Source organism: Euleptes europaea, chromosome 11 (assembly GCF_029931775.1).
Source record: "Euleptes europaea isolate rEulEur1 chromosome 11, rEulEur1.hap1, whole genome shotgun sequence".
In the NCBI taxonomy this organism is placed as follows: domain Eukaryota; kingdom Metazoa; phylum Chordata; class Lepidosauria; order Squamata; family Sphaerodactylidae; genus Euleptes; species Euleptes europaea.
The window spans coordinates 10581774-10599969 of NC_079322.1; the positions used below are offsets into that span (position 1 = coordinate 10581774).

At 44.5% G+C, this 18196-nt stretch overlaps 1 protein-coding gene across 1 annotated transcript in view; it reads left to right on the forward strand.

The window, feature by feature from the left end:
- COBL (cordon-bleu WH2 repeat protein) overlaps positions 1 to 18196 on the forward strand; it is a 255876-nt gene that overhangs the window by 76737 nt on the left and 160943 nt on the right. Inside the window, exons 3-4 of the mRNA XM_056857870.1 lie at positions 504 to 714; positions 2583 to 2811. Coding sequence (XP_056713848.1) covers positions 504 to 714; positions 2583 to 2811 — 440 coding nt within the window. The remainder of the gene's footprint in view (positions 1 to 503; positions 715 to 2582; positions 2812 to 18196) is intronic.

Genomic DNA, 18196 nt, shown 5'->3' on the forward strand with positions numbered 1-18196 from the left:
GCCGTGACTTGACGGCGAAAAAAAGAAAGAAAAAAAAGTGACCTTGCAACAATTAAGATTAGAGTTATTTAGGAGGGGAAATACAGCTCGATGTTAGGGAACCTTTCTTAGATTTAGGTCCTACTTGGTCCATTGAACGTACTTCATGGAACAAGTGCATAGTTCTTATTGTTGACGTTTTTGTCTGGATGTCTTCAGGAGGCCAAGATGATAACAAGATTTGGTATATGTGTTTGTCTTTACTTGTCAGTTTACTTGTCAGTTAGTATCAATTTGAACATGGAGAAGATTCCCACACCCAATGGGTGTTTTGAAGAACATGCTTTTTTGAAATATTTCCACAACACTTTAAAAACCCTGGAAAATTTGCTATTCCTTCCTTATGCATTCATGCATACATTAATTCTCATTGACTCTCTCTCTCTCTGTTGTATCACCCAGTTTCATTCATTTACATTGAAATCTTTATTTCTGAATAACCCTGAGTGTCTTCTTCCTTCCAGTAAAGCTGTGATGGACCTGTTAGTTGACTTGTGCAGCCGTTACCACTTGAATCCAGCCCACCACACTCTTGAGCTTCAGTCTTGGGGGACCCCACAACCTTTGCAGTACAAGCCAAATACATTGATAGGGGCACTGGATGTACAGAAGATACTTCTCAAGGAGAAGACTCCTGAAGGAAAGACAAAGAGGCCTCCACCCAAGATTCCCGAGGTCAGAACTGTGGGATTTTATTTTATGTAATTTTAAAAATTTATGTTATACATAGTCCACCTTTCTCACTGAGACTGAAGGAGCGGTGGCAATAATTCTTTCTTTGCATGCTTTGTGGTGAATTATCCTGACACTAGTACACAGATGCTATGGGTTGGATCTTAAAGCATTTTTTCATCTGATTTTTTTACCCTGCCCTTTCTCCAAGATGCTCAGGGTAGAGTACATAGCTTCTTTTTGTCCTTACAGCACATGGCAGAGTTGCAGAGACTTCCCAGTCCTAGCATGACTTCTGAACCATTTGATACACTGGCTTAATGTTCATGGTCTCATCACTGTGATGTAATCATAACCTTCATCTCAGTCAGTGAGGAGTCAGGGCATATGGAACATGAAGTAGTCTTAGGCCCTATTCAGTTTACCGTTCTAAACCGGATGTCATCCGTTGTTGGGCCATTTTGGAATAAAGCAATACAAAGATGGGTGTTCATACAGCTCATTTCAATCTGTCTATGAGCCATCTCTGAAGCACTCTTGTTAGTTCAAACAGCCCTGCGATTGTTTTCCTGCCTTTTTTGCCGGTGGCATTCTTTTCCGGCTTTTTTTTTAAAGTTCTGAGATTTGGGTTATAGCATTAGAGAGAGAGAGAGAGAGAGAGAGAGAGAGAGAGAGAGAGAACTACAGCGCTGTAACGCAAATCTCAGAACGTTAAAAAAAAGCCGGAAAAGAACACCACCGGCAAAAAAGGGGCGAAAACAATCGCAGTCCTTCCCATAGTGCTCCAGGCAGTTCAAACAGCACACTAGAGCAATTCCGAGGCCAAGGAAGAACCAAAAACAGTTGAAAGCAGTTTTAATAAAAACCGGCTCAGCCTCACTTTGCAAATGGGACACAAGTGGCTTTGTCTGAACAGGTAAAAAAAATCCGTTAGCAGCCAGGAGCCAAACCGGTTGTGTCTGAACTGACACAAAAAAATCCATTAGCAACCTGCTGCTCAAACGGATTATAAAGGTGGTTTGAATAGGCCCTTAGTGACTGTTGGTGGATTCGGATTGGTTGTAGCTGCTGTGGGTCATAAAATGTCAACATATAGCAAGCATGCTAGAGCAACTTGTGGAAGAGGGCAATTAGCATGTACAGTTTAAGCCTGCCTTGGCTAGAGTCAATTTTGTCCACAGACGTAGCGCCTTTCTCCCCTTGCCTTCCAGCTAAAGTTAGTGTCTCAAAGGTTAGAAATAATTGTCCGTTTCTTGGCTGATAGCGACAGTACAAGAGGTAGTATAGGATATTATTTTTGTTCAGAGCTCTGAGACCTTTAGGTATGTGGAAAAAGTTGAAATGTAATGAGAAATTTTGCCACCTGGTGGAGGTTTAGAATTATCCTTATTCTGCAACAACAGCTGTACTGTGGAGACATTTACAGTGGGAAAACTTTACATTGTTTACATTTATAGTCTAGCAATTGCTTTATGAAGGAGGTATGGGGAGACAAAGGTCCATAATGTCCCAAACAATTTCTGTAAATTTTGGGGTCTTTGTTCGTGGATCTGTGTAATTCTGGTATAACTGTTACCCTTTTCTGTCTTTTGAAATATAATTTCTTCATTTTTTTCTACAAGTATTTCATAAGCAATTTCAGTGTATTAATGCATAAGAATGCTCTAATGAATCATTTTCTTTCTTTGTACTGCTGTTGACATATTCTTCTGGATTAATGAATGGGTTTGATCTTTGATCTTTTTTTCCTGCTGTCTTCCCTTATTGGTTGCACCAATTGTATAGTGAAACCAAAAGCTACTGTTTTCAAGTCACTGGAGGTGATGTAGCTCACAGAGGCCTTCCCCCCCCTCCCCATTTCATTTTCACAGAAAACCGTGAGGCTGGTAGTAAATTACCTCAAGACACAAAAGGCGGTGGTTCGAGTGAATCCTGAGGTGCCCCTTGAGAGTATAATCCCAGCCATTTGTGAAAAATGTGAGGTCAGTCAGGAACACCTCACCCTCTTGAGAGATACCATCACTGGGGAGGAGTTGGAACTCACCAAATCATTGAACGAACTAGGGATAAAGGAGCTCTATGCGTGGGACAGAAAAAGAGGTACGTGATGACATATACTACCTTAACCTGCTGTGAAGAAGCCCACGTGTTCACAGATGGTACTCATCATACTTATGCACTTCAGTGGTGGGGGGAGCATGGGGAATCTTGCCTCTTCTTTAAATGGACTACAGGTCCACCACTGTGATATTCTGGATGTACAGAGGCCTCCTTCACACTACTATGCTGGCGGGGGTTGACCAAAGAACTACTATATCTGTGGCTAAATTTCTGTTCTCTGCAGTGAAAATACAGGCCGGCCGAGTTAATGTCCTGTGTGTAGTCTACTTGGCTTCTAACCCTTAAACTGCTAGATATATTAAGATGAATGATGTATGCTGAGATTTTACATGGGTAATTAATTTTATAATAATGTTATTTTTGCTTGTGACTGGCCTGTAGGCCATAATAAATGACTGACTGAGTTGTCTCTTGCTGCAACAGGGGACTTTGAGATTATCGTGGGTATCCCCTGGGTAGGAAGGGAAGCTATGTCGAAGCACATTTGGGGATATGTAAAATACTGGAGGAAGTAGAGCAGAGGATCCAACAAGCTTCCTTTCTTACAGATTGGGACAATTATGGACCACTTCCAAGAATCAGGCATAATGCCTGAACTAGAAAAGATGGGAGCCAAAATTCTAGCCCACCACATTGGATTGACCTTAAAAAGCTCAGCAGAACATAAATCAAATCCAGGCGCCTTATGGAGTTTTAGATCTTGAATTAAAATGATTAAATAATTAGTAGGAACTGGGGGCCAAAAATCCAGATCCTTTGAATTACGGATACAGGAATAAATAAATAGCTGTTTCCATACCATAGGGTACCTCCCTCTTGACCCTGTAGCCTCCTTGATCAGTTTCCAAAAGGTACTTGAGTTGGCAGCTGCAGCTGCCTCCTGCAGCAATTTCCAGCCTAGCATCATATCCTCCTTTTTTGCCCCGGTTGATCAATTTCTTGAGATCCCTTTTCAAATCTATTAATTCTTCTAGGTCCCGCTTAAGATTAGATATACGGAATATCCTATGCTTTTGTCTTACCTGCCTTCTCAAGGCTTTACGTTCCTCAACAAACCAACAGTTTGTTGGAGGCTTCCGATCTTTTATATAGATTTGTTTTAATATGATAGATTTAAAATAGTCAAAGAGGTTATCCAAAGTAGTCAGATTTTGTGCTATTGAAGGATCGCTCCTAATTTGTTCAGCCATATTTAAATATAAACTTGAAAACATAGCGGCCCTCACTAGTAAAGCCAAGTGGATTAATGAATCCAAAGGTCAAATTACAGGGGACAGTATCAAGGAGTCCAGCTGCACCTCCCCACCCGCAATGCTGCGAACAAACTTTGCCTCACTCAGTTATCTGCACCTCTCTCGGCTCTGCAAGGTGGCTTAAATTAGAATAGTGGCGATCATTCTTTTACATTGTTTTAACAGCAGCTGTAACATCAGCATGTTCAGCTGCCACCTGACCACCGGCAGGCTGCCTTGTTCAACAGGCCTCACGCCAGCTAACAGCTGTCAAGCAGGGGATTGGCCTAGCATGCTCACACAAGGCGGGGCTGCCATCCCTCCCACTGCTGCTGTCAACAGACACCTAAGCCACCCGGGAGTGGAGCCTAGGAAGGAGCTGCTTTCTTGCCTTTGTGGCCGGAGCCGAGACTGCCTGATGTGCTACGGTCCTAATAACTCCTTAGAACTGAGGGGCGCCAACAGGCATTAGGTATTCTGCTTCTAAGGAAAAAATGCTGATATGAATCCCCCGCTCTTAAAAAGCGCTTAGAAAAACGTGTTTGTTAATCCTGAATTTAAGAGTGGAGAAGGTATCTTTTTCATTCTAAAAAGTCTTTCTGTTTCCTTTCTCCTAAATGGTCATGGCAGTTTCCTGATCTTCAGACTACTAAGAAAGCAGCTGGTTTCAGATGCCATGAATAGCTCCTTTTAAATTCATGTTAAGAAATGGTTTTGGCTGGGTGTCACTGCTGGCATCATTAAAAGTTAGATTCTGTTGTTTTCCTTCACAGTTTGTGCTGTTACTTCATTTCTTGTATCACCTTTGCGAAAAGAGCTAGGTGGACTTATGTTTTATTTATGTAGTTATTTATTTATGTTCTGTCTCTTCTTTCAAATCCCTCTGCTAAATGATCTTTTTTTCTTTTTAAAGCAGCATTTTAAAAATATGGGTGTTTCTCTCCCCCCCTTCCTGGGGTTCTACTGAATTTAATGTGTTCATATCCTACATAAAATGTTCCTTCTCAGGTGCCCACTTCATCTCCGAGTCCTTCCTTTCTATTGCTGTATTAAAAGGGAGAACTAGAACTTTTAATAGCAAAAAGCAAATATGATATAATAGGCATTACGGAAACCTGGTGGGATGAGTTTCATGATTGGAATGTATTAATTGAAGGATATAACCTATTCTGGAGAAATAGACCAAATCGGAAGGGGGGAGGGGTAGCATAATACGTTAGGGATGATTACACCTGCGAGGAGATCCAGGGCTTAAACACTAGAACCCAGCTTGAAACCATCTGGGTAAAAATTAAGGGAGAAAAAAATAGTGATGTCATTGTGGGGGTATATTATAGACCCCCAAGCCAAACTGAAGAGTTAGATTATGCTTTCCTGGAACAGATGTCCAAACATTCAAAAAAGAAAGATGTAGTAGTAATGGAAGATTTCAATTATCCTGACATCTGTTGGAAGGCTAACTCTGCCAAAACAACTAGGTCCGACAAATTCCTCACTTCCCTTGCAGACAACTTCATAGTCCAAAAAGTGGAAGAAGCGACAAGGGGAACAGCCATTTTGGATCTGATCTTAACCAATAATGATGACTTGGTTTATGGGGTAGAAGGAGTGGGATCTTTAGGTTGGAGTGACCATGTTCTCCTGGAGTTTGTTATACAGCAGAAAGGAGAAGCAAGAAATAGTCGAACATGTACTCTAGACTTTAAGAAAGCTGATTTCAATAAATTTAGGGAACTACTGGGTGTGATCATATTGAATGAGAAGGGAGTACATGAAGGATGGGAAATTCTTAAAAGGGAGATACTGAAGGCGCAATTTCAATCAATTCCCACGAGGAAAAAACAAGGTAGAGGTTTGAAGAAACCAGGGTGGATGACTAAAGAACTTTTGGTTGAGATAGGATTTAAGAAGGGCATATACAATAAATGGAAAAAGGGAGAAATCAACAAAGAGGAACTCAAACAAGTAGCCAGCACATGTAGGGAGAAAGTCAGGAAGGCTAAAGCACAGATTGAGCTCCGGCTAGCCAGGGAAGTTAAAAACAACAAAAAAGGGTTTTTTGGTTATGTCCATAACAAAAGGAAGATCAAGGTAACGATCGGGTCATTGCATGGAGAGGATGGTGAGTTATTAACAGGGGAGGCAGAAAAGGCAGAATTACTTAATTCCTTTTTTGTATCAGTCTTCTCCCAAAAGGGGAATAGTGCTCAACATGGGAATAATGGAGCAGAGGATGCAATAGGGGAATTACAGCATAGTATAGACACAGATAGTACAGGAATACCTGGCTACTCTTAATGAATTCAAGTCTCCGGGGCTGGACAAACTGCATCCAAGGGTGTTAAAAGAACTGGCTGAAGTGATTTCAGAACCACTGGCAATAATCTTTGAGAATTCATGGAGAACAGGAGTAGGGCTGTTGAAAAAAAAAGTTCGGTAAAATTCAGATTCGGCAAAATTCAGCCCGTTTTTATTCGGGAAATTCCAAAGTCTGAACTCCCCCGCTTCAGGTCCGTGCAATTCGGCATGAGGGGAAAAATTCGGCCGAATAAAGCCATTAAAATCACAACCGCACCTTTCTGTGGCTCTGGGGGGGGGCATTTTTGGGGGTAGAGGTCCCAAACTTTCAGCGTAGCTTCAAAAGACCCTTCTTGCAATAACCCCCAAGTTTTGTAAAGATTGGATCAGCGGGAGCTGAGATATGGGCCCCCAAAGTGGTCCCCCCTCCTTAATGTGCATTTGCAATTAGCAGAGCTTGCCGCCCACTCGAAGCTCCCAGCCCCGACAAACAGCTGAGCTGCGGGGAGCAAGGGCGGGGCAGGTGCGAAGAAGTTTGCAAACTATGCAAAGCAACACAACCATGCAAACCATCACGTTTGCAACCATGGAAAGCAACACCTGACACCTGGGAGTTTGCAAACCATGGAAAGGGACAGAAGAAGTTTGCAAACCATGCAAAGCAACACAACCATGCAAAGCAACACGTTTGCAACCATGCAAAGCAACACCTGACGCCTGGGAGTTTGCAAACCAAGGAAAGGGACAGAGGCATGCTAGCTAAGCATCAGGAGCAGGAGGGGGTGGAATTTCCCCTTTTGCATCGGACTCGGGACCAGGCAAATGCATTCTTTAAGTCACAATTTGAAAACAATTTTTGAGCAAGCATCAAAATAGACCTAACCGATCTTATGAATGAGGGAAAACCTGAGGACACACAACTGAAGCCCCCCCTCAAACCAGGGAGAGAGAGACTGGAGGGGGCACACACACCCCAGACAGAACGGGCGAAAGCCCCCTTTGGCTTCCCCCCACCCACAGATACTGCTCCCTCCCCCCCCCACACACAGACTGCTTCCCCCCCCCCCACACACACACAGGAGAAAAATTATAGATTAAAGCCCCAAAAGGGGTCTTACTGTGGATGTCTTCTGTTCCATCAGGAGGGACTTGGAGGACTGGGTAATCCAATACGGTTCCATTTAAGCACGGGAGGTTTTGCCTTGGATTTGCTGCTGTCGAGATGCACATAGAATCGGCTGATCCCATTCATCCCAATAGGGAAAAGGGGGTGCATATCTCAGCCCCCGCTGATCCAATTTTTACAAAACTTGGGGATTCTTTCAAGAAGGCTCCTCTGAAGCTACGCTGAAAGTTTGGGGGCTGTACCCCTAAAAATGCGCCCCCTGCAGCCACGGAAAGGAGTGAATGTGTGCTGTAAATGGAATAAAAATGCACATTAAGGGGGGGGCCCTTTCAGGGCCCATATCTCAGCCCCCCCTGATCCAATCTTTACAAAACTTGGGGATTCTTGCAAGAACGCTCCTCTGAAGCTACACTGAAAGTTTGGGGGCTGTACCCCCAAAAATGCACCCCCTGTAGCCACGGAAGGGAGCGAATGTGCACAAGCACCCCCCCCACGGGGATTTCTCTCTCACACAAACAGATACTTTCTCTTTCTCTCCCTGGCCGGGCCGCGCAGCAGCTGGGCTCATGCACTCAATCGCGACTGATTGGCCAGAAGAAGACCCAGCTTGGCCACCGATTGGCCGGGGGAGAATGCTGCTTACTAACTGACGGTTATGCTGCTGCCCCTAACCCTGAATTTGCTGAATTTATTCACCGAACACCCTGAACTCGCTGAATTCGTCTCCCCGTTTTCCCGCCTTTTTTGAGTTCGGTTCCATCCGAACTAAAAACCGCCGAATCGGGAAATTCGGCTGTTTTTCGGGCCGGACAAACTGCATCCAAGGGTGTTAAAAGAACTGGCTGAAGTGATTTCAGAATCACTGGCAATAATCTTTGAGAATTCATGGAGAACAGGAGAAGTTCCAGCAGACTGAAGGAGGGCAAATGTGGTCCCCATCTTTAAAAAGGGGAGGAAAGGAATCCCAAACAATTATCGCCCAGTCAGCCTGACATCAATACCAGGTAAAACACTAGAGCAGATAATTAAACAGACGGTCTGTAAGCACTTAGAAAAAATGCCATGATTACTGACAGTCAACATGTGTTTCTCAAAAACAGGTCATGCCAAACTAATCTCATATCTTTTTTTGAAAGAGTGACAAGTATGGTAGATGAAGGGAATGCTGTAGATGTAGTGTACCTTGATTTCAGTAAAGTCTTTGATAAAGTCCCCCATGATCTTGAAACAAAGCTAGTAAAATGTGGGCTGGACACTGCTACTGTTAGCTGGATTGGTAATTGGTAATTGGTTGACCAACCAAACCCAAAGGGTGCTCATTAATGGCACAACTTCATCCTGGGGGTGAGTGACCAGTGGGGTACCACAGGAGTCTGTCCTGGGACCAGACTATTTAATATTTTTATAAATGACTTGGATGATGGAATAGAGAGCATGCTAATCAAATTTGCAGATGACACCAAGTTAGGAGGGGTAGTTAATACCCTGGAGGATAGGGTCAGAGTTCAGAATGACCTCGATAGACTGGATAAAGTGTAAAGTACTTCACCTAGGCATAAACAACAAAAGGCACAGATACAGGATGGGAGATTGTTGGCTTGACAACAGTACATGTGAAAGAGATCTGGGAGTCATAGTGGACCACAAACTGAACATGAGTCAACAGTGTGATATGGCTGCTAAGAAGGCCAATGCAATTCTGGGTTGCATCAACAGGAGTATTGTGTCTAGATTAAAGGAAGTAATACTACCATTGTATTCTGCATTGGTCAGACCTCACTTGGAATACTGTGTCCAGTTTTGGGCTCCACAATTTAAGAAGGATGTTGACAAGTTGGAGCGTGTCCAGAGGAGGGCGACCAGAATGGTCAAAGGTCTGGAATCCATGCCCTATGAGGAGAGACTTAGGGAGTTGGGTTTGTTTAGTTTGGAGAAGAGAAAGTTAAGGGGAGACATGATAGCCATGTTTAAATATTTGAAGGGGTGTCATGTTGATGATGGAACTAGCTTGTTCTCTGTTGCTCCAGAGACTAGGGCACGGAGTAATGGATTTAAACTAATAGAGAAGTGATTCCACCTAAACATTAGGAAGAACTTTCTGACAGTGAGGGCTGTTCGACGGTGGAATGTGCTGCCTCGGAGGGTGGTGGAGTCCCCGTCTTTGGAGGTCTTTAAGCAGAGGCTAGATGGCCATCTGTCGGGAGTGCTTTGATTGTGGGATCCTGCATGGCAGGGGGAGGGTTGGGGTGACTGGGGATGTGGGGGGAGGTAGTTGTCAATTTCCTGCATTGTGCAGGGGGTTGGACTAGATGACCCTGGTGGTCCCTTCCAACTCTATGATTCTAATATTACCACAACATTTGTAAGCGTTTTTCATCCACCAGATCAGCTGTGTGTCTTTCCCATTATCAGAATAAGGAGCCTGAATAGTCTTTGAAATCTCTCTCTTGAAATGAAAAATAAAATACAAGAAAATTTTAAAGTATGCGATTAACTGGAAGCAATTAATCAGATGTAGATTATTATCCTTTTTTCTCGAGTAATTGGATAGATCTTTTTGTATCGCTCAACATCAGCAGATAGATTCTACTGAATCACTGAGGGTGTTAGCAGCAGGCTACAAAAAAAATAAAATACCATCAAAAGTAGCTGCCTTTGATTAAACACATCATATTTCATAAATATGATTAAACACATCATATTTCATAAAACTAGCCCATGTTCCTCTTTTTAAAAATCGGGACAGGTGTCCTATACTTTCCTGTACCTGTCTGTTGCTTACATAGAAAAGCAATGTATAAGACTTTCTGTGCCACCCATTAGACAAGTTAGGTGTGGCTTACAAACTGCCATATTAGTGCAATGATGTCAGTAATATTTGTTTACGGTTAGGCTGCAAGTAAAATTTGTTTGGTGTGACCCTGCGCTAAAATTACTTTCAAAGACTGGTGGAATTCAAACTAGAGCAACCCATCTCAGGATTGCATTGTAAGTACATTAATTTCATTTATTTTACCTTCTGTGGACATGAACCCTTTCTCTTCCCGCTCTGAGTGAAAGGGTATCTTGAAGCTTGGGTTATTCACGCCCACTGCTAGGGGAGGCAGGACTAATTTTTTAACTTCCTGTCTCCTAGGGTGGGAATAGCCCCAGCTTCCAGTTTCCCTCCTGCCTTGCTGGGAGGGAAACTGCTGATTTTCTCTACCTTTTAAGGAGAATCAAACCAGCTTGCAATCTCTTTCCCTTCCTCTCCCCACAACAGACACCTTGGCCATTTATGCATGGGAGGTTTTGCCTTGGATTTGCCACTTTCTAGATGCGCATTTCCCCCATATGAATTCTCAAAACTCTGCATGGAGGTTTATTTTTAAGTTTTGAAAATTTGGATGGGGAAAATGTGCATATACAGAGCAGCAAATCCAAGGCAAAACCTCCCATGCATAAATGGCCGGTGGGGCTAAGAGAGTTTGGAGAGAACTGTGACTAGCCCAAGGTCATCCAGCAGTCTTCATGTGGAGGAGCAGGGAAACCAACCCGGTTCACCAGATTAGAGTCCGCTGCTGTGTAGGAGTGGGGAAACAAGCCCAGTTCACCAGATTTAGCCTTTGCTGCTCAAGTGAAGGAGTGGGGAATCAAACCCGGTTCTCCAGATTAGAGTCCACCGCTCCTAACCACTACACCATGCAGGCAATGGCAAACCACTTTTGAACATCTCTTGCCTTGAAAACCCCTCTGGGTTCACCATAAGTCAGCTGCAACTTGACAGCACTTTGCACCACCACCATTATTCTTCTGGGTTCTTCCTGGCCCTGCAAGATGGTGGAGAATAGCTTCTCCATGCTGTGGATGTTTGCTCCTCATTGGCATTTTAGCTTCACTGGAAATCTCCCTTCAGGAAGGGTCATATGTTATGGTTAGCTGTGAACCATAACCCCATGTTAAGAGCTAGCTGCTTAGCCCCCATTTCTGCATGTCACAGAGCATTCCAGCAGGGATATCCCAATTTCTTCAATCTTGTTTATAAAGCCATGATATGCATGACACCATCCATCTTTGCCAAGCACTAAACCCTTAATGTTTCCTTCACTTTGACAGGGTAGCTTTACATTAGTTTCTTCCCAAGAGTACGCATGATCTTCTGCCATGTGTGCTGGCTTGCCAGTATTTCTTGTGTGTGATAACACAGAGACCATGACGAACAAACCAAAAGAGCTGTCTGCATGTAACTTGATGAATGGTCATCTGTGCATGCACACATCCTACATACCTTCTCTGCTGTGTACATCTTCTGGGATTTTTTGCACTTCACAAGGGTTCATGGCACTGATTATGAAGCAATTGAGCAGCAAGGATCTCATTCTGCCTCTCAGGGCGTGTGCACTGTTGCGATGTGACACCCTGCATTGTTGAGGAAGGGGCAGGTGTTATCTGCCATGCTTCAGTTCCAGAATGTTGCAGAATTTTCTACATGAGCATACAGATCTCCACTTAAACATCTCTTTAAGTGGAGACAACCACTTAAAGAACCTCAGCCTGTTTCATTAGGATGCTGTGTACTCTAAGTAAGCACACATCACCTTTGAAGTAAATGACAAGTAAATACACACACACAGTAGTCAAAGGAGTTTTATAATTTTCTGAGTTTTATATACAGGTAGAGTATCCCTTATCTGGACATCCCATATCCAGACTTATCCAAAAACCGGACCCTTTGAGCCGGCATGCAGGCAGATCTGTGCTGCCTGCTTTCAATGTGACCTCTCACCTAATTTTTATATATATATATCTCGTAGGTGGAGACTAAATTCCTGCCGCTGTTAGTTAGTTTGTTGTTTGTTGATGTTTTTGTTTAACAGCAGATACAGTATTCTGGTGAGATAGTTACACCTTTGCTTTCTGATAGTTCAGTGTACACAAAATTATTAAAAATATTGTTTAAAATTACATTCAGGCTATGTGTATAAAGTGTATATAAAACATAAATGAATTTGGGTCCCATCCCCAAGATATCTCATTAAGTATATGCAAAAATTCTAAAATTTTCCAATATATGGAAAGGTCCGAAATATGGACCACTTCTGGTCCCAAGCAGTCCAGATAAGGGATACTCAACCTGTATATACTTTTATATATGCAAGGATGACTGTTATCTGCAGAAGTACTTGTTTAAAAAGGGAGTGCTGGCAAGTTTACCCACACACCGTTGTAGTGCTAACAGTCTGAAGAAGACTGTCTTGTGTTTTATTTTTAAAGGGGTAACGGTGTCCATCTTGATTAAACAGGAGCCCAGTATTGTCTTAAAGATCAACAAAAATCCAGTATAATCTTTCATAAAGCGGAGCTTGCTTTGTCAGGTACATACAAAAGCTTATGTTGGAATAAATGTTGTCGGTCTTGAAGGTGCCCTGGATTCCTATTTGTTAGGGTTTTTTTTTAGAATCTCCTTTTCTTTGGACACCATGTGCTCTTCCTCTCAAGCAGTAGAATGAATGTCCTTTTTCAGTAAAAAAAAAAAAAAAATTAGAGGAGCAAACAGGCCTTTTCCATCGGGGAAGGTTATTCATCGTCAGTCTTCAGTGTAGGCACACATTGGGACTGTTCATGTGCAGGCCAGCCATCAGAGGTTTTTCTACCTTAAAACTGTTAAGGGGCACAGAGCACCGGAGCAGTACTGGCGTTCCCACCAAAAATTGTCATGTGCTCAGGCGCAGCTATGCCCCCTTCCCTCAGTTCCTTTTTCGCCGCTATTGGTCGCTTATTTCGCTGGTTCGTGAGTTGATCTTTGTATACTTTGAGGCCCAATTTTCATGGAAGATTTTGATGCTCTCTTGCTGCGGAGCAAAAAAAAAAAAGCGATTTAAATTTATTGTTTATGGGCGTGATTTAAATTCATGTTTTCATATCCCCGTCAATCCAGAAGTAGTTTTGGTTTTTCATGTGAACAAAGCAAGCAGTATTCTACAACGGTTTGGTCTGTCCCCTTCTAAAAAGCTCATGGTTTATGCCTGCCCCCAACACCGCCCCAACTCCGCCCAGCGGATTACCCAGTGCAGTTCACCTCTGTGGACACAGCCCCAGCCAAAAAAAGCACCAGTCCCTCCGGTTTCCTTATATAACTTTTCTATTTACCGTGCTCCCCGTCCCCCCCGTACTTGGCCACGCCCCTTTCCCAGACTTTGACAGACGGTCATCATTGTGATTCCCCCCCCACCGTAGAGCTCCGGCCATCCATTGCCAGGAACTTCCATCCAGATAAAGAAGGGAGACCCAGAGCAGACTGGCTGCCCCTCTTCAGAAGGGTGACGGGAGTTTTGGCTTGGATTTGCCGCTCTCAGGATTGTTGGAATATCTGTCGTGGAGATATCCCTGTATTTAGCAGAGTGCTTCAAGCTTAGCATTCAGCAGAAGCATACCCATGCGTGCGTGTGTGAAAATAAAAAGGAGCATCAGTCGTGTGCTCTAATCAAACTAAAGTACATTTATTGTTGAAATACACATTGGATAGGAAAGGACAAACAAGGGTCCCCTATCCTGATCTACCTTGCTAATTCTCTAGGTATAAAAGGGTATCTGCCTTCCACTCCATCTTGGGGTGGGAAGGCCTGGACGCTCGAAGCGCCCGGCTCTAGGTCTTGCTTGGATGATGGGCAAAGGGAAAAAGAGAGGGGGAAGTTTCCCTGACAATACATCTCTAAACATCAAAGGGGACAGGAAATGAGGGTGAGGTGTAACTACAGATACCTCCCGAGTCCTGTCTATCTATCTGACTCTCTGTGGTCAGTCCCTCCTCTTAATGTGTAGGCAAGTGACACCGTTAGGAAGGGCAGATTTTCCAACAAGGATGCCCCCCCCAACATACACACACAGGATCGCACCAGCAGGAGAGAGACCCAGAGCAGACTGGCTGCCCCTCTTCAGAAGAGTGACGGGAGTTTGGGCTTGGATTTGCCGCTCTCAGGATGCCCCCCAACACACACACACAGGATCACACCGGCAGGAGAGAGACCCAGAGCAGACTGGCTGCCCCTCTTCAGAAGGGTGACGGGAGTTTTGGCTTGGATTTGCCGCTCTCAGGATGCCCCCCCCCAACACACACACACACACACAGAAAATCGCACCGGCAGGAGGGAGACCCAGAGCAGACTGGCTGCCCCTCTTCAGAAGGGTGACAGGAGTTTTGGCTTGGATTTGCCGCTCTCAGGATGCCCCCCCCCCAACACACACACACACAGAGGATTGCACCGGTAGGTGGGAGACCCAGAGCAGACTGGCTGCCCCTCTTCAGAAGGGTGATGGGAGTTTTGGCTTTGATTTGCCGCTCTCAGGATGCCCCCCCAACACACACACACAGGATCGCACCGACAGGAGGGAGACCCAGAGCAGACTGGCTGCCCCTCTTCAGAAGGGTGATGGGAGTTTTGGCTTGGATTTGCGGGAGGGAGATCTGTCCTGCCTTGGAGGGAGGCTGTCCCCCGGGCTTGAAACTCTCCCAGCCAATCGCGTTCACAGGGGAGGAGAAATTAGCCGACATGGGCGGGGACAATTGGTCCGAACCCAGGAATGTTTTTCATGGAGCGAAGGGGAAAAAAGTGCGTAATAACCACAAAGAACGGACCAACACAGGTTTGAGAAGACGTGGAGTTGACGCGGTTTTTCTGCTAAAACTCATGGAAAAAAATTTTTTTGACAGAGGGGCAAAACAAAGGCGACACCATGCCAAACCTCCATGAAAAAATGACCTGAGTGTAGTTTTTGTGGCTTTACTCTTCCCCTGCTGTGCAAGGAGTAGACTTTTGGGGGCTAGTGACTATCTGCAATGTCCCAGAGGAGTTTATTTAATAAGTGCAAGTGTTGCAATGCAAAACTAACCCAAACTGATGAAGATGATCTTTGTCTCTTATGTTTGGGAGAGGGCTACAATGTTTCGACTTGAAAAGCATAGCAAAAGTTCACTCCTAAAGCAGGGAACAACCAGGCATCAAAGTTAAAAGTCGCTGTGTGTGAGCAGGCTCTTCAATCCTCGAATCCACCACCTGTACCAGCCACTGATCTGACACGCCCTTTGAAGATATCCATCAGTGCAGAACCACACCGACATTGGACCCAGTCGTGCTTCCTGGTTCCAAGTTGTTCCTTGGAACCGTTTGCGAAATGTCTGAAACCGAAAGATAAAAAGCAGGAGAAGTGTAGCTTGGAACAGAAGCAACATCGTTTGGCAGAACCAGTGCATATGCCTTCACCTGAGGTCCAAGAGGTCTTGCCACTACCTCCCAAGACCACTTCACCCCGCTTGGAGTCTCCACACCTCTCTTTCTCTGAAGGGGAAATTGAACCTTCATTAGACCCCTTCCCGATTCAGCAGTGTGGATCTGTCCTTCAATCGGAGCATTGGCATCACCCTCTGTATATGTCCCCAGCTTGTAGTTTTTAAATATTATACACGATTGGCCGGACATGCACTAATAACACAAGGTGTGTCACATCACCCTTCAGGATCTGCATCAACTGTGATGTCTAGGAGACACCCCCTCCCCACTTCTAGAAGGAGATGATGATGAGGCTGAGGTAGTTCAACCTGGATCCTCCAATCAGGCATCAGAACCAAGCCCCAACAAAGCTGTGAACCATCCTGTATGTTCTTGGGCGGCCCGAACAGTTCAGAATTCCATTCCAGAGTTAGCTCTGGAACTGAAATCCCTGCTTAGCAAAGGTGCAGTAAAAAAAATAGACCCACCTGATCAATACTTGGGTTTCTACTCATGCTTCTTTCTCGTTGACAAGAAAGTTGGGGATAAAGACCCATTCTTGACCTGAGATGTTTAAATCGTTCACTAAATGTTAAAAAGTTTCGCATGACTTCCCTGGTGTCAGTGTTACAGTTATTACCACATAATTCATGGTTTGTTGTGCTGGATCTCAGAGATGCATATCTTCATATTTCCATATATGAACCTCACCACAACTTCTTGAGATTTAGATATGGGGTAGAGGTATACCAATATCAAGTTCTCCCCTTTGTGCTAGCCACCGTGCCTTGGGGATTTACTAAATGTATGGTGCCTGTGGTGGCCCATTTAAGGCTTCACGGTTGCACCATTTACCCTTATTTGGATGACCGGCTCCTAGTAGCTCAATCAGAACAGGAGCTTCATGCCCACCTTGACCTGACACTTCAAACATGTCTCAGCCTGGGTCTGATCATCAACTAGAAAAAGTCTAAACTTAGTCCTTCCACTTCCATACAAATCATAGGGGTAGTTTTGGATTCTGGAGAAGGGAAGAGATTCCTCCCAAAGAACAGGATATCTAAGATTAGGAAACTAGCATGTTCATTCCTCCGTAACCGTTTTCAGAGGGCCATTAGCATACTTAGGCTGTTAGGACTAATGGCATCTACCACCACTCTCCTTCCTCTAGTGAGGCTGTCTATGCACCCTTTGCAATTGTGGTTCCTCACTTTCTACAGACCTAATTACCATTCCCAGCATCAAAAGTTTTCCATCCCTTGACCGGCCTTGAGGTCTCTGACCTGGTGGGTAGAGCCCGATAACCTAATGCAAGGCATTCCTTTTGGCGTAAAGGAATGTGACATTACATTAACCACAGATGCCTCCCTTCTGGGTTGGGGAGCTCATTGTGAGGGTACGGTGACTCAAGGTGTGTGGTCCCGTATAGAAGCTAAAATGCATATTAACATTCTAGAGCTCAGAGCTGTGCGTTATGCCCTAAACTCCTTCTCAGATATGCTCCGAGGTAGGTCCAGACTTGTTCAGATGGAAAACATCACCACAATCTATTATTTAAACAAGCAAGGTGGGACAGACTCCATACTCCTGTGCCAGGAGGCATTTACCATCTGGCAATGGGCCATCAAGTACCAATCCACTCTCCAAGCTGCTCACATTTTGGGATCCCAGAACGTGCAAGCCGATGCTCTCATTCATCCCTTGCCACGAGTAGTTGGTGAACGATGTTTATCTGGGCAAATGTTTCCCCCTGTAGGGTGTTCCAGGCCCTGACCTGGATGGCCCAGGCTAGCCTGATCTCATCAGATCTCAGAAGTTAAGCAGGGTCAGCCCTGGTTAGTATTTGGATGGGAGACCACCAAGGAATACCAGGGCTGCTGTGCAGAGGAAGGCACTGGCAAACCACCTCTGTTAGTCTCTTGCCATGAAAACCCCCAAAAGGGGTCGCCATAAGTCGGCTGTGACTTGACGGCACTTTACACACACACAGGGTGTTCCAGAAGTCAGTTTGTTTGCAACAGTGGCTAATGCCAAGGTCCCTCTGTTCTGTTCCCTTGCAGGTATGGGCTAGGTATCTTTAGGGGACACTTTCCAGACAGTATGGCAAGGTGAACTGTTTTGCACATTTCCTCAAATTCCACTAATCACCAAGGTATTGGGAAAGATACAAGTAGATGGAACGAACTACATTCTTGTCATCCGTTTTTGGCCAAGGTAGATATGGTTTCCCACCTTGATAACAATGGCAAGGGGTCAGTATGTGCTGTTTCCCCTTCATCATGACCTGATCAGCATGGGCTGAGTAATTCATCCCTGAGTGCATCACTTACCTCTTGCGGTATGGAGAGTTCAAGGGCCCAGATAGACTTTGCACCAGACGTTCAAGAGATTTTACACCAGGTGCATAGACCTTCCACTAGGAAGACATATAACACCAAATGTGCTTGTTTCTCGCAATGGGG